The sequence below is a fragment of the Sorex fumeus genome, unplaced genomic scaffold, assembly GCF_029834395.1.
Source record: "Sorex fumeus unplaced genomic scaffold, SorFum_2.1 ptg000039l, whole genome shotgun sequence".
Classification (NCBI taxonomy): domain Eukaryota; kingdom Metazoa; phylum Chordata; class Mammalia; order Eulipotyphla; family Soricidae; genus Sorex; species Sorex fumeus.
The window spans coordinates 35,908,223-35,935,875 of NW_026606096.1; the positions used below are offsets into that span (position 1 = coordinate 35,908,223).

At 39.6% G+C, this 27,653-nt stretch overlaps 1 protein-coding gene across 4 annotated transcripts in view; it reads left to right on the forward strand.

Moving 5' to 3' along the window:
* The window catches only part of INPP4B (inositol polyphosphate-4-phosphatase type II B), a 357,538-nt gene extending 330,352 nt beyond the window's left edge, over positions 1 to 27,186 (forward strand). For 2 of the 4 annotated variants that reach the window (XM_056118942.1, XM_056118945.1), the window contains one exon: positions 21,576 to 22,987. In XM_056118942.1, coding sequence (XP_055974917.1) covers positions 21,576 to 21,750 — 175 coding nt within the window. In that variant the 3' untranslated portion in view covers positions 21,751 to 22,987. Of the gene's footprint in view, positions 1 to 21,575; positions 22,988 to 23,016 lie in introns of those variants that run through there. The other 2 variants (XM_056118944.1, XM_056118943.1) reach the window with 2 other exon arrangements.
* The last annotated feature ends 467 nt before the right edge of the window (positions 27,187 to 27,653 follow it).

The following is a 27,653-nucleotide window of genomic DNA, read 5'->3' on the forward strand; positions in this document are numbered from 1 at the left end:
TTCTCTTTAGGAATCATGATGCATTTAAACAATTTAGCCTGTATCCAACATTGTAATTATCATTATCTCAATTTTGGAAGATTAAATGCTTATAATTTTTCAAGATGCAATTTTTTAATTTGAATATATTAATGTTTTTTTGTTGAAAGTTTCCCATCAAGACACTATCAGAATTATTATTTCAGGTAAATCAGCAAAATTATAAGATTAACTCATTTTTTGACTGTTACATGATCAAATTAGACATGTAATAGAAATGTAAAATAAATAAGCAGCATCAATAAGCAGCATGTAATTCCAGCAATATTTTAGAAATAAAATATCTTGTTATCTATATAAATAATCAAACTGTTCAGCAACCCATCAGATTTGGATTTGAAAAGTTGAAGAGAATGTTTATAGAGATCAATACAACGTGCTTTGTTCATATATAAATCACTGTTAGGAATAATGGTTAAATGCTTTAAAAATTATTACCGTGGACTGTAACTTTTTTTTAAATTTTTTTTAAATTTATTTATTTATTGAATCACTGTGGGAAAGGTTACAAAGCTTTCAGGTTTAGGTCTCAGTCATGCAAATATCAAACACATTTCCCTTTACCAGTACTTATTTTTTACCATGAAGAACCCCAATAAGACCCCACCCCCCACCCCTCCCAGTCCCTGTGAGGCAGATGAATTCTAGTTAACACTCTATCTGCTTTGATTAGATTCATACAGAGATAATTCTATCTTACATTTCATTTTATTATTACATATTCAAAATCTATCAGCCATTAGTAGAGGTGTATTAGGTAAAGGTAAAGGTAAAGGCCCTCCCGTTGATCGTCGATTTGCTCGAGCGGGCCCAGTAACGTCTCCATTGGAGACTTTGTTGTTACTGTGTCTGGCATATCGAATACTCTCGGTAGCTTGCCGGGCTCTCCGAGAGGGGCGGAGGAATCGAACTCGGGTCGGCCATGTTGGCCGCGTGTAAGGCGAACGCCCTACCCGCTGTGCTATATATTTCATTATTTAGTAAATGTTATTCAGTATTTCTAATGATCTCAATCATTATAGATAATATTTGTGGAGTACTTACTGTATGCTTGGCATGCTAAACGTACTATACGTGTGCATGGTTATTTATGTGTGTGTCTAACTTTCAGATTACCTGTGCGTAAGAATACTGTTATCATCCCCATTTTAAAGATGACAGTGAAGTTTTAGCCAAAGTATGCAACTTGTCAAAGTAACTCAAGTAGAAAGAGGCAAAGTGAAATTCAGACCACACACACGAGTCACACTATCTCTCTCTCTCTCTCTCACACACACACACACACACACACACACACTGTGTTAAACATAGGCCCAGGAACTGCCTTTGCTGCTTCCTTTTCTTAATATTAGAAATCCTTTTACAAATGAGTAATTGTTAGAATTACAGGAATCAGTAAACTAATATCAGTATTTATGCTTTTAATCAATTATGTACTTTATATTAATCTCTTTCCAGTGTGAAATATTTTAAGGCAATAACAATGACTACTAATCCCTCCCTTGGAATGAAATGGAATTAGTATATCATTCTCTAAAACAAAAGGACAAGGATCCTAATATAAGAATAACTTAGATAATTTAGTACTTTGGATTTTTTTCATGATCCCTTAAGCAACTTCTTGGCATCTATTTTTTTTTTATAAATTGCTTATTTTTATCTAGAACATAAAATTAGAAAATGAAAGTATTTTAGAGTGCAGTTCCAAAACTCCACACCAACACTGTGGTCCCTGAATCAGCCCCTTAAATCATAGTCAGTTCACATGATTCTGACCCATGGACCTTTGGCTAAATGCTTCATGGTTTTGCTTAATTAGATGTGACTCCTGGATTGCCTTCAGTTTTTTTTTTTGATACTGTGTTCTTTAACATATTTTGCAATTTGTTATGTATTAATTTGGCCAACAATTCTTGTCCATTGTAGTCACCTTCTGAAAAGAAAAAATATGTGATATCCATCACATAACTACAGAATTCATACTTTAGCCAAGTGGAGCTTTCACTGTTCTAAGTCTTGGGTATCATAGTATGGTTGGTTTTGTTATTTGTATTTCTTTCCTTTCTGTTTCTCAAAATTTGTCACGTAGAATATGCACTTCTTGGTATGAACTCAACAGTTGTTGTTACTTTGTAATCCCACGTCTTCTTCCAAACCCTTTTCCTTTCACTTCCTATTTGATGGTCCACTAAATCTCTTCGGTGGCAACTGGCCATCACTAGTAACTACCTTCTTGTGAAAAAGCATTCCCTTGTGCATTGAGTTTCTATTTCTCAAACTTGAATTATGTGATGGCTTATTAGAACAAAGTATTATTGTATACCTTCTTTTCTGACATAAACCATCTTTTTTTAGGAGATTGTTATTAGAAATGCCAAGCAGTAACTCAATCTCACTATGCCTTGAGTTCTTGGACAACAAAAGAGCCAAAACAAATGCACAAACTACCAAAAGCAAAGCCAACACATTTCGAGTTAGCACCTCTCTTTTATGAGAGAATAACTCTGCATTGCTGGAGTTAAATTGTGTGTGACAGCAGTTCTGATTGGCCAGGTTTTTGTACCGTATGATAGCAGTTGCTCTTATTTTTTACACTTCTCTAAACACTTTCTGGTTGCATGTAACATTATTTCTGTTTGCTGTTACTTGTGTTACTTAGTTCCAGAACTTCAGGAGTTCATTGAATATGTCCTTCCTTCCTTCCTTCCTTCCTTCCTTCCTTCCTTCCTTCCTTCCTTCCTTCCTTCCTTCCTTCTTTCCCTCCTTCCCTCCCTCCCTTCTTCCCTCCTTTCCTCCCTCCATACTTCCTTCCTTTCTTCTTTCCTTCTTTCTTTTATCCCTCCCTCCCTCCCTCCCCCCCTTCCTTCCTTCCTTCCTTCCTTCCTTGATTCCATCCTTGATTCCATCCTTACTTCTTCAGGATATGGGGGGTATCTCCTAAGTGGTTTCCAGGGGACCCAGAGGCCACCTCTTGTAATTCTTTGCCAACTGGTCTTTTAGTTCAATGCAAAGATACAAGAATATGGTGTGCTCTAATCCTGTGGTGATGGGTATTCTCTGGCCACCCTATGGTACTTATGGTGTCCAGGACTACACCCAGTAGTGCTTGTCACTCAGGATAAAATTTGGGTTGTCCATATGCAAAGTGTGTCTTAACTGGTAGTATCTCTCCAGTCCCCTAGACCATTTTCTGTGGTTCTTTCACTACCTGTGATGATAGCATCTAAACGTTGGGTTGGTATAATTATAAAATTTTTCCATTTTCCAATTTTTCCATTATCTCTCCATCCCTACCCCTTCCCACCCTCTGCCTCGGTGACATTTTGCTCTTATACTGTTAACTTATGTCAATGACTTCAGGGATCTCCTCGCCAGCTTTTTTCTTATCTCTGTTCTTCAACCAATCCTGCATATTATCTTCCCCAAAATGTGTTTGTTTGTTTGTTTCTCAAACCCAGGTACTGTTGTTTCATTTCCTCCCCATCACTCTGTCAATCCATATCCTCTGTTTCTTTTTCACTTTTCTTTGTCTTAAGTACCTGCTCCTACACACTCATGGATCAAACACATATAACATACACAAACATAGCGTAGCACAGGTCCTGTATCTTCTCTCCCAACTCCCACTCTTCCCCCACTCCTCAGAGGTGCTCAAAGGTTACTAAAGCTGCACATTGTCATGTTCAAGGGGACTGTGTGGTTCTGGGGATTGAACTTGGGGTCTCATGTATGCAAACACGTGCTGCATTACTTGGAACTATATCCCCATCCCAATATCTTTTATTTTTTTAAATACTTTTCCTTTTTACTCGCATGTCTTCCCTTTTATCTGAGTTGTATGAGAGCTACAGGAATAAGCCCTGGATGACCAAAGCAAACTAAGATACATAGTCACCCTACACTTACACCTTCACTGAAAGCTCTTTAGCTTCAAAATCTTTGTTTCATTTATATGAAATACTGTAAATTTTCTCTTATTACTCTTGGACTTTTTTCTGTCCTAGGTAGACTCTAAAACCATTATACACAATGTAACCTCCATAATTCTTTCACAATTCTTTCAGAATGTAGAAAGGACAAACACAGCTGTTGAGAGCATAACCTTGGGACTCACTAGGAATTCGACTCAAATTCTCTGTTCACCGCTTGCTGCCAGTGAGACTTGGGTCACCTGTTCAGTGATATTAGGGCTGTCCCATTCACAGAATGGCTTTTGGTGACTGCCACGACATGAAAATTAAAAGAAGGAAATCATTGGGATAAGGGGATTGGCACTTGTGGACTAGTAAGTCCTCAGCACAAATGCTCGGTTTAATGAGTCAACTTCTTAGGAACTGAGTTGAGCTTTATGAATGAGCATCATTTGAACCCATCCATTAATTTTCTTTTTCCTTCCTGGAACTCGCAGTGGTTTGTCAATGGGAGTGACAGCAGCCACAGTGACGGGTTCAGAAAGGCTAACTTCCCCCACTCTATATCCGACAGCCTTTCCCCCGGCGGGGATTAAACTGTCCACCCCGCAGGAGACCAGAGTGACCAGGAGGGGCAGCAGTCGCCTCTGTGCAAGTACGGAACACTTTCTGTTTGCTCTCTGCAAAAAAAGACAGTTTTCCAGGGCGGGTGCTGAGTCATTTTTTTTCCCAAAAAGGCAACAATAGACCAAATATGTTTGAGACCTTCTAGTCTACACCAAGGCAAGTGATGTGTGAGATTGCAAAGGTTCATAATGACTCGCATCTCATCCTTCCCCCTTCCCCGCTGCCCCCCTCCACCCCCCCAGGAATGGGCTAAGTATCGATAACCTATAAAAAGTAGGAAGGGGACTCCTCTCCTGTCTGTTATGCAGGGGCTGAGAGCTTTTGTTTGATTGTGTGGAACTTAATCGACTTGTTCTGCGCACAGTCCCAGCTCCTCGCTCTGCTCTAAGGACTACTAATGAGCTTCAGGTCCCCTCTGGACACCTCAGTTTTGCGATCAAGCGGAGCCAGGTGCTCACTAAGGTTCTCTTGTAGCTTCAACCATCGGAGTTCAAGGAAAACTTGAAGCCATTTAGAAAAAGGCTAGCAGAGAGGAGACTGGGGGCGGCGGGGGGAACCATGGCCCCTTCAGTGCCGTCTCTCAGTGTTTTTGCTCAGTTGAACAGAAGAGAGTCGATGCAGAGTGTGATTTCTGATTGAAGGGTAACAGAGCACGCAGCTAATGGACGGGGAAGGAAACGGTGGCGCCCTTAGGATCCTCTTGGTTCTACTAGATTGAAAGCACTGACACATTTTTTATTTTTAATCAAAAAAAGTTAACTCCGAGCAATTACGCAGTTGGCTCTGAGCAATGTTTTGTTCTCTCCCTGATAGCCATCTGTTTGGCAGACAGCACAGCCATTTCAAGAATTATTGCAGAAAATGGTTGCAAGTGTCAGAGATGATGGTTCTCTTAGACTCCATCCAATTATCTGCTTCAGTGTGGTTACCGAAGGGGAGAGAGCATGAGAAAGATGTGTTCAGATCATCTCTTCCCTGTATCTTACCATTTAGAACTGGTAATTGCTCCTGGGTAGCTCAGAAGTAAGGTTTTCCAGCTGTTGATTGATCCCATTGCCCATCATACATGGCCTCTCATTCACTTTTGGGTTTTTGTTTTGCTTTATCTTTGTATGATTTGAATGTTTGCTTTTGCTTCCCCCTTGACCCTTACTCTTTTTCATCGGGGCCATTGCTGTGGCCTTCTTCATTGTTTCCATCTTTTCAGTACCCCAACTTCCAATTTGTTTACATGTGCCTCCCAAAGATTGTGTTTTGCCTGAAGTTCAACACACTCATATCACTCCCAGTTACCACATAGTGACAGTCAGGTTGAAGTCATTTAGCTTAAATTCCTTACGTTGGATCATTTAGGAATTTGGAGAATTCTGTGATTTGAATATCAACCTCGTTGCCTCTTGCCTTTTTACACATAGATGATAGGGAGTGTGGACTATACAAGTTATAAACTAGGCAGCGGTAGGGCATTTGCCTTGCGTGCAGCCAGCCTGGCCAAGCCGGGTTCGATTCCTGCGCCCCACTCAGAGAGCCTGGCAAGCTATCGAGAGTATTCAATATGCCAAACACAGTAACAAGAAGTCTCACAATGGAGACGTTACTGGGCCCGCTCGAGCAAATCGATGAACAATAGGAGGACAGTGACAGTGACAGAATTAATAAAAAAACATACTGCCATTTTAACGCAATATTTCTCCAAGGTAACTTAGTTTCATTTTGGAAATAATGATTTTGGGAGATGTATTCTATATTCTTAGAGTGGCTACACAGAATAGCTCAAAAAGGGAGATTAGCCAAGATTCACAGTCAATCAGCTATCATTTATTTTGGTAGAGTTTTACTTTTAAAAATAAGAGAAACACTCAGCATTTCCAGAAAAAACAAGAGGAGTATCCACTGGGTCAGTAGTAAACAGATGAGCACTTTTTTAAGGTCATGGATGAATCCTCAGCAGACACTAAATTTCTGGAAAAACAGTTTTCAGGTTTTCCCAATGACCATGATCAGTTATAGTCCAATGGGCACAAAATCTAGTGCCAGATAATTAAAAGTCATTAGCAGAATTAGGAATTGAAAGGAAGCAGAACAATGCATTCTAGAATCGTCATTTGTATGGTTATTTGTGCTGCTAAAATGCTTCTAATTAGCCAGGTTTATGTTTATATGATTTTTGGAAGGTTCCAATCCAAATAACCATATGAAAAAGAAAACAGTGCAAAAGAATCATTCACTGTTTTGAAATGTGTATATAAAGGCAAAATGTAAACTCTGGGGACCCACATGATCATATGTTTTAAAATGGCATGCAGATACTACTTTAAATACATTAATAATAGCCTATTTGTTCTGATGTTAAAGGTTAGATCATAGAAATTTGATCCTGGCTTTATTTTTTTACTAATCTATTGATTGTATCACGAAATAGGGAGATGAGACTTCTGATTACACGACTTTTCCAAATTCTCTTCTCCTCCCAGCATATAGAAACTTTCATGTAACTCCATGTTCAGGTGAATCAGGGAAAGCTTTGAGATGATGAAGTTATTAAGGACTTTTAGATAAACAGTGGTAGCTCTCTTCAGTTGATAATGATCTGCTTTTTCTGAAAAAGAGAAAAACAACCTAACTCTCCCAAGTTCTTGCATCATCCTCATTTCCTTTTTTCCGCTGTGCCTCCATGTCTGCTCACCTCAAATACCCTTAAAGAGTTTCAGTAACCCTATTGCCTCGGAGTCTCTGGCTACTTCCTCCAAATTTTGGATGTGGTGGCTAACACATAGAATAGACTCTCCCTCCAAGCACTGTCTGCTTCTTTATCAGTTTCTTGTAGACCAATTTCTGTTCCTAAATTTTTACCGAGAGCCAACAGCAAGTGGTCTTGTAATCATCCAGCCCGAGGACCTTTATTCATTTTGCAATCTCCTTCCTCAAGCATTTGATAAATTGCCTACACCTTCTTCCCGAATCTCTTTTCTGGGTTGTCTACTCCTGTTAACTCACTGACCTTGCAAAAGCTAGCATTTCCCAGAATGTTGTCCTCAGCCTACCTCTTTGCTCATCTGTATATTATTGAACTCATCTAATCATCTATATTTTTTTATTTTTTATTAGTGAAACACCATGAGGTACAGTTGTAAAGTTACAAATTTTTGTGCTTGGGTTTCAGTTATACAATGACGAGTACCCATCCCCCCACCAGTGCCCATTCTACACCACCACTGATCCCAGTATGCCTCCCACTCCTCATCCCCCCATCCCACCCTGCCTCTGTGGCAGGGCATTCCCTTTTGTTCCCTTTCTCCTTTTGGGTGCTATGGTTTGCAAAAGAGGAATTGAGTGGCAATCATGCTCGGCCTAAAGTCTACTCTCAGCATGCATCTCCCATCCTGGGCAGATCTTCCCAACACCCTTTTTGGTGCTCCCTTCTCTGAGCTGCCTTTACCCCTAGAGTGTGCGGCTGGCCTCCAAGCCATGGAGTAAACCTCCTGGTATTTATCTCAGCTATTCTTGGGTGTTAGTCTCCTATTTTGTTACTTTATGTTCCCCAGATGAATACAGTCTTTCTATGTCTATCCTTCTCTTTCTGACTCATTTCGCTTAGCATGATACTTTCCATGTGGTACCTCTTGTATGTAAATTTCGTGACTTCATCGTTTCTAATAGCTACATAGTACTCCATTGGGTAGATGTACCAAAGTTTCTTTAACCAGTCTCTGTTCTCGGGACTCAGGATTTTTCCGGATTCTAGCTATTGTAAACAGTTAATCAGCTATCTTTTGCAGGAAATTTCTAAATTTTCCTATAGAATTATGGTGTGAACCTATCTTTTTGTACACACATTTAAATCAACCAATTTATCCCATTTGAATAGAATATTGTCTTTCACCTTTTTTCTTTGTTTGGCCGTCTCCTACTTTAACTCATAACAGCCATTTAGAGTTAATTTTTTAACTTAGCCCTATCTTAAGATCTACAGTTTCCTCACCCTATCCCTTCACTCTAGGTTCAACCCCTCAAAACTTTTTGCCTTGACCATTATCACAGTCTCCTAACTGATCTCTTAGTCTCTAGTTTACTCCATCTCCTCTGCAATCCTCTGCCAAGCCACCTTACCCCCTGTTGCCAGGTGTTGTGTATGATTTATTTTAACTGCACTGTTTTCCTGCACTTGAGTTGTCTCTGTTGGACCACCCACCACCTAAAGAAGAAATTAACTCTGAATTTTGCCATCAGCCACGAATCCGTGGAACACAGCCCCATTCATTATGAAACAAAGTAGTAGAAGTTCTTATTGCAAAAAAAAAAATGTTTATTTTACAAAGTGTCTAAAATAAATGAGAAGCAAAAGAAAAATCATCATAACAATTCATTTTCCTATTTTTGTTGATATCCTGATGCCCTGTTAGAATGAAAGCAGACTGCAGGTCATTGCCAAGAACATAAATCACTTTTCTGATTTCATGCTTTGTCATCTTATTATCACTCTAAACCTAGTCAATATTTAGCTATTAAAATTTGTCTTCATTATCCATCACGAAAGTCTGTTTCTCTAAGATGCCTTCTCTGATCTTTGAATCTTTGGATCAGATATTAGTGCTAATGTTTGCAAAACCATTTTAAGATAACTTGAGTTTATTCTTCCTTGGTTACATTTTGCATTGAATATTCTTACCCTACCCCATGATTTTTTAATGGTTGTTTTTCCTAAATGAACCAAAATCTTAAACTCTATTATTCCTGAATTGTATCATGTTGCATAGAATTTTCATAAGCCTTCGAGTTAGGAGTTAATAACATAAATTGGTGGGATGTGAGAGTAAATGACAAAATTCTGTGAAGTGTCATACTGTTTGCATGGACAGTAAGAATAAAGAAGGTACCATAAAATAGAAATGGGGAGAAATTGGAAAATGGGAGAAAAAGAGAAATCCTAACCTCCTGGTGAAGGTAAATAACAGTTCCAGAAGCACGAACTCTTAACTCTTTGCTAGGTAGCAATTCAAAGATTGGGTTGAAATGAATGTTTAAGAATGTTTAAAGCTGAGGCTGGGACGATAACACTGTGGGTAGAGTGTTTGCCTTTGCATGAGGCAGATCCCAGTTCTGAGGATTGCTAGGTGTGACCCAAAAAGCAAGCAAACAAACAAACAAACAAAAATAACAAAGTTTTATCCAGGGAATGGTAGTAAGTGTTAGAATGTTATGTGGTTCATTGTCAGCGCCAACCATTTTGATAAATCAAGAAGATCTAAAGCAAAATTCTGTCTCCAAATAGGTGATGGAGTGCAAGATTCATCTAGCATTAGGTAACAGTCTAGAAATGGCAGAAGTGGGAGGTGCTAGAAAACCCAGGAAACCATAGAGATAATGGAGGAAGAGGAGAAAGATGAACTATCTCTGCTGCAATTTTGTCTGTAAACACACTTCAGGAGATGTTTCAGGAATGGAGAGAGATGGATACATTGGTGGCTTTGCCATGTATTTCTATGGCTCTGTTGAGATTCAGTGAAATTGAATAGTGGGATATTAATCCAGGAGATTAAGGCAGAGAAAACTTCTGTTAGTATAGAAGCTTCGGCATGAAGGACCATAGTCAGGGTGACTCTGTGAAGAAGGTGACTAGTGGATAGAAGTGGATAGAACCAATGCTGGAGCCCAAAGACACATGGGTGTTGTCGTCATGTCTTAAAAGTGTCTGCCGAGTATCATTTTCCGTGATGGGAGACACTTGCTTGGAACAGAGCCAGAGAAGGTTGGGTGGCCTTGAAACCACAAATGACAGCTTGCCCTTAGCGTCTCTGGTGGGGCCTGAGATTTTTAGGTGACCTGAGACAGTTTCACTGGAGAAAGCAGGCTACTTGTACATGTGCATGGATTGGACCCAAAGCGGGATCACAGGCTTAAGGTGAGGTGAAACAAGAGAGGGAGTTGCAGGAAAAACACCAAAATATATAGGGGTGGGGGGAGGAACTAAAGGAAAATAAGAGTTGTTTTAACAAGGTCCACTTGTAGAATTCTCTTGGCATCACTCTGGGCGCTCTGGTGAAAAGAATGCTTATTCCTTGCGGGTGCTGCAGCAAGGATGTTCACAATTCTGAAGGGAACTGGATCCCCAGCATCCAGGAAGGAAAGGGGAGAGAGCGCTCGGAACAAGGGGTTTGTTTCAATGTGAGCAGGGCCTGGGGTCTTCTGCCGGCTTTGCCAGGTGCCTTTCTCCGTCAGTATTGCTGCTTAAGGATGGATTTACCTCATTCTCCACACTGGTGCTAATCCAGAATGGAGTGAGTCAGAAGTCCTATATTTGCATATCATTTTCCTCCTAAGTTCCTCCAAACTCCAGGAGGGTGACCGACAAAAGCATTGAGACAATGGTCAACTCTGTCTGTGAGTACTTGGGTAGTGGATGCTAGCTAGTCTTTTGTTTTTAACTTTTTTATTGAATCACTGTGAGACAGACTCTTTTTTTTTTAATTTTTATTAGTGAGGCATCATGAGGTACAGTTGTAGACTTACAAATTTTGTACTTGGGTTTCAATTATACAATGATCAAATACCCATCCCTCCACCAGTGCCCATTTCCCACCACCATGGATCCCAGTATCCCTCCCCCCCCCAACCCCCCATCCCACCCTGCCTCTGTGGCAGGGCTTTCCCTTTTGTTCTCTCTCTCTTATTGGGTGTTGTGGTTTGCAAAAGAGGCAATGGGTGACAATTATGTTTGGTCTATAGTCTACTTTCAACATGCTTCTCCCATCCTGGGAGAATCCTCCCAACACCCGAGATTAGTACCAGGAATTTTACTCCATGGCTTAGAGGCCAACCACACATGCTAGGGGAAAAGGGAGCTCAGATAGAGAAGGGAACACCAAATAAAGAGACAGACTATTATAAAGCTTTTCAAGATTTGATTTCAGTCATACAGTGTTCCAACACCCATCCCTCCACCAGTGTACATTTTCGACCACCAATGTCACCAGTTTCCCTCCCATCATCCCCCAACCCCACCTCCTGCCTGCCCCTGTAACAGGCACTTTCCTTCTCTCTCTCTCTCTCTCTCTCTTTCATACTCTTTCTCTCTCTCTCTATCTCTCTCTCTTTGGGCATTGCAGTTTGCAATATTGCTACTGAAAGGTTATCAAGAATATCCCTTTACTTACCATTAACACTTAACACTCAGTTCGTGTCCAGCATGATCAACCCCAGCTATTATTGTCATACTGGTCTCTTTATCTATCTTACCTACCCTCAGCACCCCTGCTACACACACACACACACACATACACACACACACACACACATACACACACAGAAACTACATACAAAGGAGGTTAGTCTCTTTTGTTAGACACCATCTCCATCTAAGTCACTTCCAGGGAACTCCTGTACAAAGAAGCTAATCACCTCCATGGGAAAGCAAATATTTTAAGTGTATCTCTTACAGTGTGTTTCTGCTTCCCTCCATGGACTTGTATCTTTGCAGTATTTTCCTGTTTACCTAAGGCATGTAGGATGTAATAGGTTCTTGTTTGGCTTTAACGTGTCTTTAAACAAGCTTCATTCCTGCTCTGGGCCGCTATGCAGCCAGGCTGATGGAAAGTCAATCTCTGTTACTTCCAGCCGGCCTGACTTTCCTGTCTAGCATGTAACTTTAGAAGGCCGATCTATATCCATCATCAAGCACTGGTGTGAACTTTTTTTTTTAATCAAGATACCTGTAAGCCCTTTCTTTCATGACACCCAAGCCCAGGTCGAGAGGAGACAAGGGGGTCTGGGAGAGCTGGCCTGGAGCACTGCCCTGCCTCCCTGTATCTTCACTCCCTCCCCTGGAGCCCCAGAAAAGCCAAATCAGAAAAGTGCACTTTGCCCCTTGGGGCTCACCCCCATCACCCCTGTCTCTCTCCCTCCCCATTTCCCTTTCCCTCTCTCTTCACTCTCAGCCTCAGGGACCCCTTTGCCCTCCACAGTCACTGCATTTCTCTCAGGAAATTGTAGGCTTGCTAGGTTCAGGCTGTTCTTGCCTTGAGCCCTGCTAAAATTCCTGGGGCACGTGCATTAGAAAAAAGAAGAGAGCAGAATCACAAATTAATGTCTCCAAAGGTAATTTTAGCACTGCCTTACAGACATTTTAATCTAGCTATCATAGCAACCCGTTAACCTCCTTTTATCTAAACAAAACTAACCTTAAACACTCCCTTGTAAGCTTTTTCCTCTGTCCTTGGATCATTTATGTTAATTCTCTCTGGACCACATCCAAATTTCTTTCTGAAATTCAGAGATCAAAACTGGAATGGGTTCTCTGATAATGATCTGATAGAAGCAATTATACTTTCTACTCATCGTTTCTTTTTTCTTTCCTTTTCCCCCCCCAAATTAAAGCACATTTAGAGATGATGCCAGACCTCTTTCCTTGAGTTGTATTTCTGGGCATATATATTTCTTCTCTTTTCAAGACAATGTTTAGATAACTCTAAAGGATTACTGCTGAAAGTTTCCTGCTTCCTTTGATAAGAAATTCCTCTTTTCCACACACTTCCTAAAACTCAAAGCACAGAAAGGGAAGAAGGGGACAAAAAAAAAGTGATACAAGAGAAATTAAATGTAGATTAAATGTAGATAAATATTTCTGTTGTTCAAGTATGATAATATTCTGACAGTAGACAAAATGGGCAATTCTGATGATCGACAAAATGAGCAAGAACCATTTTAGAGACCAAATAGTGTAGTATCTACAAGCTCTGAATGATCCTGTTCTCTTTCCCCCAGCAACCTTGAACCCATCCTATTAATTGAAAAAAATTAAATGCATTACTAGAGTGCTGCTGTCATTTAAACAGAATCAAAGAGTCACAGGATGGTAGAGATGAAAGTCACTGTACAGGTCACTTAATTTAATCTAATAAAAAGCAAAAAATCACACCAGCGACCAGTTTTAAGAGAGAGTAGGAAGCCTGGGCTCTAGAAATCCCCATCATCCAGAGAAGGGAATATGGATTTCTCCACTAGACAGGGATATAATCCCCTACCTGCCCGTTACAAGAGCAAGTTCTTGTAACCCTTTAGCCTGTGTTGACAATACCACCCAGATGGGCCATTTCTCAGGAATGAGTTAATTTATCTAAAGCAGCTCTCACATGATGGGAGGGGATGCAGTCTCTCACTTCAGATAACTTCTGCAACTTTGCGAACCAACCCAGACTTCACATTACAGAATCTTCAAGAATCCGAAGTCAATGACTTAACCATATACTTACCTCCCCTCAAGCCAATGGAATTCTCATTCTTGTAGTTTTCATCTGTTGAGAACGCATGATTCTCAAGCCTTCTGTCACCTTCCTGATTAGCATACTCTGGAACCTTCCTGTTCACAGCAGCCCCTTTCCATATCCAGAAATGCAGATAGTGCCTTGGAAACATCATTTGCATTTCTTCTGAGTGTGTAGTTTTCTTAATCCAGCTTTTTCTTCTAAAAGGCACTTGTCTGTGGTGATTAGAGAGAACTTTCTGAGCTGAACATTCTAAACAAAGTTTTCTGAGTCATTTCTTCAATTAGAGGCTTTTCCTGTATTTGACATAATATACTTGGAAATAAGTTCTGAAATTCAGTCAGAAAGCATGCTAAATGTAGCCAGTGATCCAGTGACTACAATGTCAGATTTTGCTTCTCAGTCAATAGAAATTACCCCAGCATGGATGCTACTTTACTAAAATTTTATGACTATTACAGAGCATTGATTTGTGAAAGTTCTACTTGTGCCCACTTTAATAAAAGACAAAGACTAATGAAATAGAGGTTCCCAATATTTATTATATATTTTAACAGGGTTTTTGGTTTTCAAATCTTGGAATTTTATGATTATTTCTTTTTCTTTTTCTTTTTTTAATTTTCGGCCCTTGAGCTCAGGACTTATTTCTCGCTCTGTGTTCAGGGGTCACTCCTGGTGGATTTGTGGAGGCCATATGGAATGCCCAAAATTAAATCCCAGTTGGCTGCGTGCAAAACAAGCACCCTACCTACTCTGACCCACTGGGAATTCACTTTTACTACTCTCATTTTGTATTGAATTTTTGTTAGATTTGGCATTCAAGAGTATTTTGAGTCATTACATTGAATGGCTTTTATCGAAAATGAAAAAATTCCTTCTCCTTTTATTTTTTTAACCAATATAAGTAACCTGAACACCCAGGAAGCTACATTTGCAGGATTTTTCCATTGCAACTTGCTATTTTAAAAGCAAAGGCAAAGTTTTTGCATTTATTTCCACATCCACAAATGTGTGTATTCAACTTAGTGATTTTTAAAGTCACTTTTACAGCAAGCAATCTGTGCTTTTATGTTTTTAACACCAACCTCAAAACTTTCATTGATACCATACCCACATTGTATAAATTTTTATATAGAACAACCAGTTTAAAATCTGACACAACCCAACAGCCTAAGGCCTAAAACATGGCACACTCTCTAAGACTGACTCACCAGATGCATGTAGAATTAAGGCAAAGCCTGGAAGATACTGGCTCTCATACCTTGGCTCATAATTCCAAGAGTGTATGCCCATAGCTTTGAGCTCAAATGTAATTAAATGTGAAATGGTCTCCTTTTGGCAGGAAGGAAATCAACTCTCTGGACAAGAGGAACATTTTTTTTAATCAAGTTTATTTTAAAATAATTTTTTTTAATTTTATTTTATTATTATTATTATTATTATTTTTGCTTTTTGGATCACACCTGGCGATGTTCAGGGGTTACGCCTGGCTCATGCACTCAGGAATTGCTCCTGGCGGTGCTCAGGGGACCATATGGGGTGCTGGGAATCGAACCTGTGTCGGCCATGTTGGCTGCGTGCAAGGCAAACGCCCTACCTGCTGTGCCATCACTCCAGCCCTAAAATAATTTTAAAGCCTCATTTTATTTGCCATTTTATTGCAGCTGTAGTAGCTCGCTTACAATTGTGTTAATATTCATGCTTTTAGTATAAAAAGTGATTGTACTTCCATCATCACCAAAGTGTCGGAGATCTTCTGCCCCTACCCTATGTTCCTTTCATTTTTAGAACTTCCCTTACTTTTTAATGATAGCGCTAATACCATTGTTCATTCCTGCATTGCTCCAGCAGGCTCACCACCATAATACCAACATGTGTTCGCTATTTTCAGCTTCCTTGCCTTCCCCCTAGCCCACGTTCTATCCTCGCCTCCTCAGATCACAATTTGTTGACTCTGTTTCCGGGTGGCTTCCATTGGGGGATCCTTTGTATTATTTTTTATTCCACATACAAGTGGGATCATTTGGGGTTGTCTTTGTCCTTTATGACTCATTTTTCTCATTTTTCTTTCTCCAGTTCTACCCAAGTTGCAGTGCACTGCAGGATTTTGTCTTTTCCCATAATTTAGTAATAACCCCTTATATATTTATACTACTGTTTGGGGGCTCTTAGGTTGTTTCTACATCTTAGCTATTGTAAACAGTGACTGCAGTGAAGATAGGTGAGCATATGTTCCTTTGGAGTCATGTCCCTGCGTTCTTGGGGCAGAAGTCCAAGAGTGGAATGGCAGGGTCACGTGGGAGCTCTAGTCTTATATTTTTCCAATGAGAAACAAGTAACATTCCTACCAGCAGTGAATAAAGGTTCCCTTTGGCCACATCCCTGCCTGTACTTCTTATTTCCAGACTTGGTCCTATAAGCCATTATCTGGTGTGAGGTGATATGGCCTGGCCATTTTGATCTGCATTTCCCTGATAACCAGTCATTATGAACATTTTTCATACTCCTGTTAGCCATTTTTATATTATTTATGAAAAAAGTATCTGCTCATCTCTCCCTGTTTTTGATGGAATTGTTGTTGTTGAATTTAGTGAGTGCTTTATAGGTCTTGAATATCTGTCCTTTGTCTGATGTTTGATGTGGAAACATTTTCTCCAAGTCAGCATAGTGTCTTTATTTTAGGTATCATTTGTTTTCCAGTGCAGATGTTTCTTAAAATAGTCCCATTTATTTATGCTTCTTTTTTCTTTGCCTCTGGAGTTGTGTCCTTGAAGATTCCTCATCAGTTAAGATCTTGGGCAGTTCTGCCTATATTTTCCTCAAAGCATTTTATAAAAATAGGTGCTCTAATTTAGAAATGTAAGCCAATTTAAATTGACCTTTGTGTATGGTGTGAGATAGGGGTTTTATTTCTTTTACTTTTTATTTTTCTTTTTGTTAATTCTTTTCTTCTTTTTTCTTTCTTCCTTTTCTTTTTTTCCTTTCTTTCTTTCGTTCTTTTTTTTTTTTTTTGCATGTGGTTATCCAGTTTTCCTAGCATAATTTTTAAGAGGCTTTTTGCTCCATTTCATGCCCCTTGCCTTGCCTCTTTGACATAAATTAGTTGTCTTCTCAATTCTATTCCACTGATAAAGACAGTTTCTTTATCCTATTGCTATGCGGTTTTGATTACTACAGTTTTGTGTTCAGCCACCCAAGAACACAAAAGAAGGGCAATAATAAATGAAAATGAGGAAAATATCAGTTTGGTCTTAAATGATTCTTTCCCTTTGGAGGAGCTTGAAGAGCTATAAAGGTTGAAGGAATAATAAAAAGTAAAAAGTAAAGGCCCTCCCGTTGATCATCGATTTGCTCGAGCGGGCCCAGTAACATCTCCATTGACTTTGTTGTTACTGTGTCTGGCATATCGAATACTCTTGGTAGCTTGTCGGGCTCTCCGAGAGGGGTGGAGGAATCGAACTCTGGTCGGCCATGTTGGCTGCGTGCAAGGCAAACGCCCTACCTGCTGTGCTATACCAGATAAAAAAAAAACTATTAATACAGAACTTCCCAGTGGAGGGTAGTAGGATGCTCTAATCTTTGCTTCTAGACGTTTGGAAGGTTAGCTGGATCCCTGGAGAGGGGAACTTGTGGTCTTGACCTCAGCATTCAGCACTGACAGAAGAAAAAAAGCAAATATCATCAAGTCCTACACATTAGATTTTATTTAAGGAAATCAGTGTCTCTCCATACAAGCAGTGATGTGTTTAAAAGAGAGACATTTCCTTTGGCTGATTTCTATTTTAAGTGATTGCTTTGACATGTCTTTGAAGGAAAAAATTATGTTCCATTCTGTCGAGTCAGTCACTTCCCTTAAATGTCTGAGCATGTCACACTTTGTCACACTTACACTAGCAGGAACACTGTAGTTTGCTGCATGGTGATCCACCCATCAGGAATGACTAAAAGGAATGACACTAGATGGTCAGGGTCCACCGCAAGGCAGTCACTTACTGATTATTGGTCCTAGTCTCCTGGTGAGAAAGTGACTAATGTTTTGAGTGTAACCACCTTCTGCCGTTTGCACATGCAGACTGCTTGAACTTCATTTACATCCACGAAGAAATGCCCATTAGTGGTGCTCTTAGTGCTACTGTTAGCAGGAAGTGCCCTGGAGTGCACCTATATCTGCCCCGGGTTACCCCCGCTTTCAGCCCTTTGGCTTTCCATTCCAGTTGAATAACACGTTGATTTTGTGTGCAGTGTTATTAATGTACTGTCACAATCTCCAGAGATGGAAGTAAGTAAACAACAAATAAATTAAATTATAAAACCAGTTCCTCCTCCTCAACACGCAGAGACACGGCCTTTTAATTGGCAATTTTCACTTGGAAGACAGCAAGCAGACTGGAAAATGTTAAATGTGCTCTAGCAGTTACAGAGATGGTGGGGGGAAGGCATCTCGAGCAATCAGTCTCCTGTATTTGGAATAAGGAGTTCATCCTCCTGTCCACTTATATTTCTGGCCGTACTTCATGCCCAAAGTCCATTTTAGCGGCCCTGCTGGGAAAAAAAAGAGTGCTGTTTTCTACTATAATATTGATAGACAGTAACAAATGTTTATTTTAAATTTATAATCAGAATGTGATATTGATAGTAGGATGGATGGATGGATGGATGGATGGATGGATGGATGGATGGATGGGAGGATGGATGAATGGGTGGGTGAATGGATGGATGGGTGTGTAGACAGATTAGTAGACAGTATATGAGTAGGTGGATAGATTATATATCTATTATTTATAGAAATATAGATTAGGTATATAAAGGAGTGAGGTGGCCACACTTGATAGTGCTCAGATGTTTATTCCAAACTTTGTATCCAGAAGTCACTCCTGGCAGTGCTCAACATGCCAGAGATCAAACCAGGATTTCCTCTGCATCAAAGCCTTACCTCCTATACCTATTTTTTCACAGTCCATAGATTATATATGATACAGAGAGAGAGAGAGAGAGAGAGAGAGAGAGAGAGGAAGAGAGAGAAAGAAACCAAGATGTCGGTAAAGTTGATATTTGGCAGAGAATGACCTTAAAAGTAGACAGAAGGGGAATGAATGGAATGGAATTGTGATTTTGGTAAAAGCTGGCAGTTATCCAGGCCTATTTTACTCCTGGAAGAAGGCTAAGTTGGTCTTTTGTATTTCTTACTCAATTATTATAAGACTCCTGTTGTCCCCGTGCCTATGGGGAAAATCATAATAGGAAGAGATTATTTGTTAATGTGGGTTTAGCTTGCAATTGCTGGAAATGAGAGTAGGAAAAAATGCAGCCACCAGTACAGACTGTCTCTTTACTTTGTGCATCTGAAAACTCAAGGGGACCATAAAGTCCCCTTTTCAGTCACCTTTATTGTCTCTCTCAGACTCTGCTGCCCACCCGCACATGCCTCCACGTTCCCTGGCTCAGCCCCTCCAAAAATGCCTGAGAAGGAAACAAACCGCTTTGAAAATTGTATTTTACTCATTCCCAGAATTGTTTAAGCTTGGCCAGTTATTTCCAACCATTCTTTTCCACCAGACTGTGGGACCTGGTTGCTTGGAGGTTTGAAACGATTTCAGATTATTCTGTGGCATGTTGACATTCATTGTGACTGTGGTCTGTCTATCTCTGGTCACTGGAATATCACCAAGCCAATTCTAGAATAGAAGCAGAAATAGGTAAAAATTTGATAGAAATGAAGTGTCCTGATGTCCCACCTCCCTCAGCTCCACCAGAGTGGACACACGTACTCCAAAGCCTGGGGGCTAGATGAGTGACTCGCAACCCTGTCCGTCTGTCTGTCTGTCTCTCTAACTGAATTATATAGAAAGATTCTGATTCCAATACTGAGACGTGTCTAGTGAACAGTTGAGCCATGCACACTCTTACCGACTGCAGCTGTCTAGAGAACTTCATGTGTTGATATACCTGGGATACTTCATGACAGTTCTGTGAAATAAGTAAAATCATGGTCATTATTGACTCCATCTTAGAGATAAAAAGTCAACAAGTGAAATGTTAAATAACTTTCCCAGAAATTCTTAGTTAACCAATACCTGAACCAAATTCAAATTGCCATAGTCTGAACCCAGAGTCTGCACCAATCTGCTACCACACTGCCTAGTTTGTGCGAATCAACTAAAGAAATTCACATTATGGAATGTGAAAAACAGAAAGTTGTAACAGAGAACAAGAATGTTATGTTCACATGTGGTTAGAAAAATTAATGAACCATTTCTCTAGGAGGAGCAATGTAAGGACTTTAAGCGTGCTAAGAAGCCCTTGTTTGGAAGACACAGTATAGGACACGGAATCTTTCCTCAGCCCCATTCAAAGATAACAATGCCTGAACACCTGGGGCGTTATTTTCTACCCAGTATACAAAGGGAAGTTTTGAATAAATGAAAAAAATCACTGGTTCATTTGGTCACTGATTGACCCTAGGAATCCTGCAAGCCCAAGATAACCGTCCATTTTGCTCAGCAGTCCATTTGCTTCCCAGATGAAAGATTTCTAAACCCGTAGTTTTCACCAAGCAGCCAGGAAACACCGGCCTCAGCACACTAATGCGGAGCCAATTGGCATTTCAGTCACAGCCAGTCTCCTGTTGGAAAAAAAATATGACAATTCTTCTTCCAAATGAGACTGTGAATGTGATCCGTGTCTGGTTCAAATGTCCTGTCTGAGGTTTCAGGGGCTGTCATTGAAAGAGGATCTTGGAAGTTCAGCCTGTGTAAAAGTTATGTTGATCCAAAACAGCTTTCTAAGACTGAATGCCAACTCGTTTTATGCTGAAACTCCAAGAGTAGGCCTTAGACATCAAATCACCTCCGGACAACAGAGTGTGATTGGAATTGTGCCATGATGAACCAGATCATAGAAAAGAATTTCCACTTTCAAATCATGCCTGTGTAGCACATTTCAGATTTGCCATAATTACAGCTGCTTCTGTGTTCAGTTCCCTAGACCTTGTTTAACACACACAGCAAATAAGACCCCCCCACCCCGCCCCTTTAAGATCAGGGTTTCACAGGAGAGAGACTCGGCTGCATCTCAGCGAGATGAGCAGAGGACAGGGACGCTCTAATTTATGAGCTGAACAAAGAGCCAGGCTCTGAGTCTGACTTTGTTCCACTAATCGTATAGCTGGGAAGGATGACATGTCAGAAGTTTTGTCATTTTAAATACCAAGCCATTTCCATAAATCATGTTCATAACTCAAAACACATCCTATAGGTCCAGTACCCAAAGAGGTGTGTTTTAACGTGCCAGCCACATTTGTTGCTTCTGAACATACTCTGTTTCTCATTTCATTTTCCTAAGATGTGTTTGGCAGATTATTTTTACAGGCTGGTCCATATTTTAGTTTTATTCACGCCTTCTCGTTGCTATTGTGCTTACTTAATGCTACCTCGTAAACACAGATGCATGCCATGTGTGTGTGTGTGTGTGTGTGTGTGTGTGTGTGTGTGTGTGTCACGTCCGTGTCTCTCCCTTCTTCCCCACAAAGCCCACGGAGTCTCCTCTTTTAATCTTTGTTGATGTGATGCATTGAGCGAAAGAACACAGAGAATGCAATTAAGGCTTTTCCGCATAAAAACATCATCTGCAACAGCTGCCTTGTGTAAATTGTGTGTTGTGAAGTTTGAGTATCTTGATTGTGTGAACACTCTACTCTTTTTCTTTCTTTCCCTAACTCCCCCCCACCCCCGTCTAACAGCAGACACACCCAGGGAGCACTGAGCGAGTCCGATGATCCTGAAACAGGCTGTCTCCCTGATAACAAGCCAACTTCTCGACACTTCTATCCCGTCGCCTTGCTGCTCGTCAGTTCTCACTTGCTAGTCGTGTGGCTCATTCTCAGTCTGGCATTACTCTTGGCCAAATACCAATAAGTCTCCTGTTGTATTCCTTTCTTTTCTACCAAATGACCATGGACTTTCGGTTCTGGGGACAATGCTGTAATATTTCTACATTTTCAGGTTCACGGAATTTACAAGGAAAAAAAATGTTTGCGTTGTGTTGTTATTTTTTTCTTAAAATCTAAAACAAAAACAAACACAGACAAAAAAAAAAAGAAGTACTATGCATTAAGTGAATTATTTTGCTCTATTGTTCATGGAAAAGTGTTTCCCCTTATGAACTAGCTCAAGAAGAATTTTTCAATGACTGTCTTTGGAATAAGACAAAGAACAGAATCCTGAATGCTTGAAGTTCTGCACCTCCTGTTCCTCCGCCCATGAAATTTGCTAATGAAATTGAGACTGAATTTGCACAACACCCTGAGACCCCGGGACAAGTCCTAGAAGTGGGGAGGTTCCAGAATTTTTTTTCCACTGTGCTAACATCACTGTCGCCATCTGCGGATAGAACCTTCTGTTTGGTTTCTTAACCTGTTTGCTGTGTTATTTCTTTGCTGCAGTTAACCTTATCTGTCAAATAACTCTATGGAGAGAGTGGCCACTTTATGTTTTGTAATTAATGAACCACTTTGTAACTATGGTTTGGGTTGTGTTGGCTTCCAGAATACTTTTCTATTCTTTTTAATGAGGTCTTGTTTGTGTCTTGATGCTCCATTTTCAACACCTGTGACTTTTGTACTGTTCTGCTCAAACTCTCTTCCTTTCTAAAGCTGAAACTTGGACCAGGCTATTCAGAAAGCCATTTTTTTCTCTCTGTTGCACAGCTAAAGTAATGAGGTTAAATAGAGGTAAAACTTTCCTTTGAAAATCTATAGGGCCAGACTTAATAAATTAAATGCCTTATTCCTAGAACCTGCATCCTTAGGGCTACATATAGATTTTAATGTGTTTTAAAGAGACTGGGAAATTAACTTGGGGAAAAGTTATTTAAAAGGCAGATATATTTATGAAACTAAAGTGAAGTTGTATTGTGGAGCAAATTATATTTAAAGAGTTTGTTAAAGCTTATGTGTCTGTGAAGAGCAAAGAGACTTTGGTCATCTCTTTTGGAGGGCAATAATGGTATTGGGCCTGGCCTAGGATTTAATTTTGTAAGATGTATCATCATTTGTGGAAAAAAAAATGTAGAGTTGATCTTTGTTATTTTTACTTGGACTGTTGCTGCAACTCTGCATTGAGCAAATAAAGCATATTTATTTATTCTGTTTCATGAAGTTGTCCTTTTTCCCCTCTTCCCAGAGAAGGATGCCGGATAGAGAATGTTCTGAAGAATATCCAATGCAGAAAGTATGCTTTCAACATGCTGCAACTGATGGCTTTCCCCAAGTACTACCGACCACCAGAGGGGACTTACGGAAAAGCTGACACCTGAGTTTCCATCCTGTAAATAAACAGGGACACATACACGCTGCAGTTGAATAACCTCCTAACCTCTCCCTTTTATTTAAAAAATCGTCATAAATTTGTGAAACAGGGCGATCAGGGATATTTTCCTCTCCCCACATAGGAATCACTGCATTGGCAGGACACTCCTTTGAAAATAGCCCCTTTTTAAAACTTTCCAAGATTGTGTCTTGAGTACTCAACTCTCTGTATTCATCTTCAGCGGCTGAGATCAACTCAGAAGTGTGCGTTTCATTCAGTGAGGCCTGTCTGTGACATTTTGAGAAAATAGCCCTACTCTGATACAACGAGGCATAGCATAGCATTCATGCCTCCCTCAGGGCAAGTACAGGAGAGTGCCAAGGTCGGATAGGTAACCCAGACCTCCCTGGTGGCATTTGACATCGATGACTCTAGGGAACAGAAGTTTGGACTCTGACCATGGAAGCCACTTCCGATGTGTTTCTAAGGACTTTGAGCCTTCAATCAAGATGGGACAGTTTGTCCTGAGCAGGCAGGCAGAGGACCTAACCAGGCTGATTGTGTGATGTCAGTATTTTTCAGAAACTTGGTATCTTTTCCAAATTTAGTCCCAGGGTTAGAGGGCCCAGCTCTGCAAGTTGCTCTCCAGATGGTTCAATAGTGCAAAAGTGCAAAAGACAAAAGGGGAGAGGAATGGCCAGGAAGTTCAAGATGAACAACTTGTACATCCCAAATGAAAGTCGGTGTCAGTCTGCACTTCACATAGTACAGCTCCTGAAAGGCCGTTGCTATCTTTACAGAGTTTTCCCACAGTCACTGGGGCATAACAGACCTAATGTCAGTTTGTCTGTCTGACATAGCGAGATGTCAGTATGGGTGGGTGAACCACTCAAAATGCATACTGCCAGAGTTCAGGACAAACCTATGTGATTATTCCTGTTAACTCGAATTTTACATTTATGTCCACTCAATAAAATAATACTCTTGTCCACCTAATACCCCCTCACCATATTCAAAACTGCTATGGAAATATGCTCATGTAGCACCATTCTAAATGAGTAAGTTGAGAAGGAATGCTACATCCTCAGGTAGCTGGGTAAATTCAGAGTCACAACGATCCCAGTCTCTTTAACCTTTCAGACTTCGGTTCGTCTCTTCTTCAAATTGTCATGGTAGAGCTGGTGGAGAGGTTCAGCCTTGCATGTGTGAGGTTCTGGGTTCAATCCCTGGCATGACAAGAAGCAAACCAGAAAAAAATAAAAAAGCAGAATGTAACTGCTATATCCGGTTGGAGTGAAATGTGAGGACAAGCCCTGTTAGCTAAGTAGAAATTGGTAATTTATCACTAGAATTGAAAATTAGACAAGAAAGGCTTGTGTAATTGAAACAGCTTTCCTCCAAATTTTAATAATTTTTAAGAACTTCATCTTCCAACTCTCTGAAAAGGTAAACTTTAACAATTGGAAGTCTGTATTCCAGGGTGGGCATCTTCCTGGTAAATGCCAGGGGCATTTGCTTAGATTCCCCTTAAAACGAGCACATTCAGTGATGATTTGCTGGGACTTTCCATAACTAATGTGATAATACTTCTTGGCTTTTGAGATAAGGGTTCTAGACGAAAGTCAGAACTCGTGGGGATTTTTAAATTACTAAATCTCAGGTGTCTCTTTGGGGCTTTCGTACTAGTATCATCTATCATTATAATTAATGACTGGTGAACATTACACTTGAGAGGGATGCCAAACTATTCACAAGCCTTTGCTTGCAAAGATTCTTTGTGGAAGGATCTATTCGCAGATAGCCTCATGGTGGTATTCTCTTTTATACCACATTATCCATTTCAATATAATCTGCGAGTTACCTACTTTCATTTGAAATGGCAGGACTTGTGGCTGTTTTCATTGTGTAAGTTGATTTAAGATAAAGAGGTTGGTATAACTGAGATGTCCTTGAATAACCATGAAGCCTAATTCAGTGTGTTGAATAGTATTCTGAGCTCCAAGAGACCAAAATAATTGATTCTCCAGTAAACACTCTCACAAAACCTAAGTAATGAAACCTTTTGGCTCAAATATGGAAAAAGCATTCATTCATTAGAAAGTCAACAGGATTTTTTTAACTAAAACAGTCCTTAAATAAATACTTACATATTGAAAGTTCCAAAGGGTAGCATTGTAATATGATTACATGCACACATACACATTTGGTTTTATTAGCATAGTCAAAAACTTCTCCTGCAAAAAAAAACCCTATTTTTGTGCATTCTTTTTTATGAGCCTCACCCTACTATTCTGGGTACCCCGGAACCACCCTTGGTGATACTCAGCCCAATAGTGCTAGGGGATTACCAAGATCACCTCAGCAGTATATAAAAACTAGGAAGAAAAGTTAGCTCAACTGGAGTATCACAAAACACATGCTTAGTGATCCATTTTGAAGTTGATAATTGTTTGCATTTGCTACATGCGGAAAGGAAATAACAGATAGCAGTGTCCAGATTCTAATAAATATGACTCAGTTGGAACCTGTTTGATTAAACAAAGTAAGGCAGTCAGCTAACTCATCACAGATGATTTCCGAGCAGGGCACTCTGTCACTTGCTTAGTTCAATAGACAGACCACCTTTGTAATCTTTTAGGAAATAAACTAACTTTTATCACAGGTTTAAGAAACTGGGGAGAAAAATTTACCTCAGCAATTCCTGAGGGAAGCAATCTTATTGAAACAAGATATCAGTAGCTGGGGGTGGAGGGGTGGAGGGGTTACAAATTAGGGCCTGCTGAAAGTCTTTCCTTTCAGAAAGATCTGGAGTTGACTGCCAGACAAATTTATCATGAATTTGCGTTCTGTGTAACCCAGCTGCAGTGGGGAAAGCCGTGCTCTTCAATGTTTATGTTTCACTATCTTATGAAGCCTCAATATCTATTGTATGTTTTGTTCCTGTGTCAGTTTTAAGTTAGAACTTTCTATCCAAACAGATGGTACTACTACGGCAGAAACTGTCTTTAAGAGTAGGAAAATAAAATTAATGTTTTCAATAAAATACCGAAGATAAAATTAATGCTTTCAATTAAAAAAATGAGGAGTTAAGGTATGGAAACTTGGATTTTGACTTTGAGTCTAGCATGTATTCTGTACTCTTCAGGTTTCATATCTAAGCAAGAAAAAGAAGTCTAGAGCTAAATTTAGACTAATTTAAGTCTACATCTAAATTTTTTATATAGAAGAATCAAAGTGTGTGTGGTCACTAGTAACAAGGAGGAAGTTGGAAAGATTGTTTGACAGCAAAACAAAACAGGGCACACAACCCTGAGCTTGAATCCTAATCTATTCCATGAATACATGATTTTTACATTTAAAGAGGAAGATCAGACTCACAGTTTCGTGCCTCAGAAGATGAAAATTGAGGGAGAGAAGACAGTACAGAAGACTCTTTCTCCTAAACTGTGTCTTCCTTGTATTTTAGTGCATACGGTTCTTGAAAATTTTCTACTTGCACATTCACTCTAGGAGTAAATTTATAATCGAAAAATTGTCTAAACTACTCTAAGGTCACAAAAGAGCACAATCCAACAATGCATCTATGATATAATTAACAATAATGAACCAAATATTGGCAGGATTACCACGTCATCTGTGACATTCTTGTGGTGCTTTTTAATATCCCTATCAATATTTTAAAATATTCCACATTAAGGAACTTTCAAGCTTTTCGAACTCTGTATTTCTAGAGCTGTATAGACTTCTGCTTCACTGCCCCTTTGTACACGTTTATTTCTCATGTCAATATTTTATTATTTTATTTAACCTTACATTGAATTTTCAAACCCTGTGGTACTTATGTAAAACATTGGCACTTGTTTTTTATATGAAATATATGTTCTGAACCAATAGTTTGTATTCCTAGAAAAACAAGACACAAGTAGGTTAGATAATTTGATATTGGCATAAAGAAATATCATTTTGTTTTACTGTTCTGTGTAAACCATATCCATTGTACACTGTGTGTATATTTTTGTTTAAATAAATGTGATTTTTATTTTTTATGTTTCTGTCTTTTTCTCCCTATTACATTTTTTTTCATTTTCATCAGTATAGCAATGTCTGAAATTAACTAAAATATCAGAAGCATAGCCTGAGCAATATCACAGAGATTAGACTGTTTTATGCTAAACCGCCAAAGCTGAATTGATATCAATTAATCTTAAATTCACTAGCAGAATGTACCTTCTAAATTGCTCTTCTCCAAGAGTGTGATAAACCACACTTAAAAAAAAATAGTTCAAGAACCCAATGTCACTGTTTCAACATTAGGCAAATCATTGATCTTTGTAGCCCAGATTATATTAGTGTCATTTGTGAATGGGAATTAATTTTTCCTTATAGGCTATTTGCATCTAACCATTTATAATTCAATATCACAGATGCTCGTGGAAGTCAAATCTCAGAGTTTTAATTAGATGTCATCTCAAAAAAAAAATTTAACTACATGAGGCCCCTGCTTTCCAGAA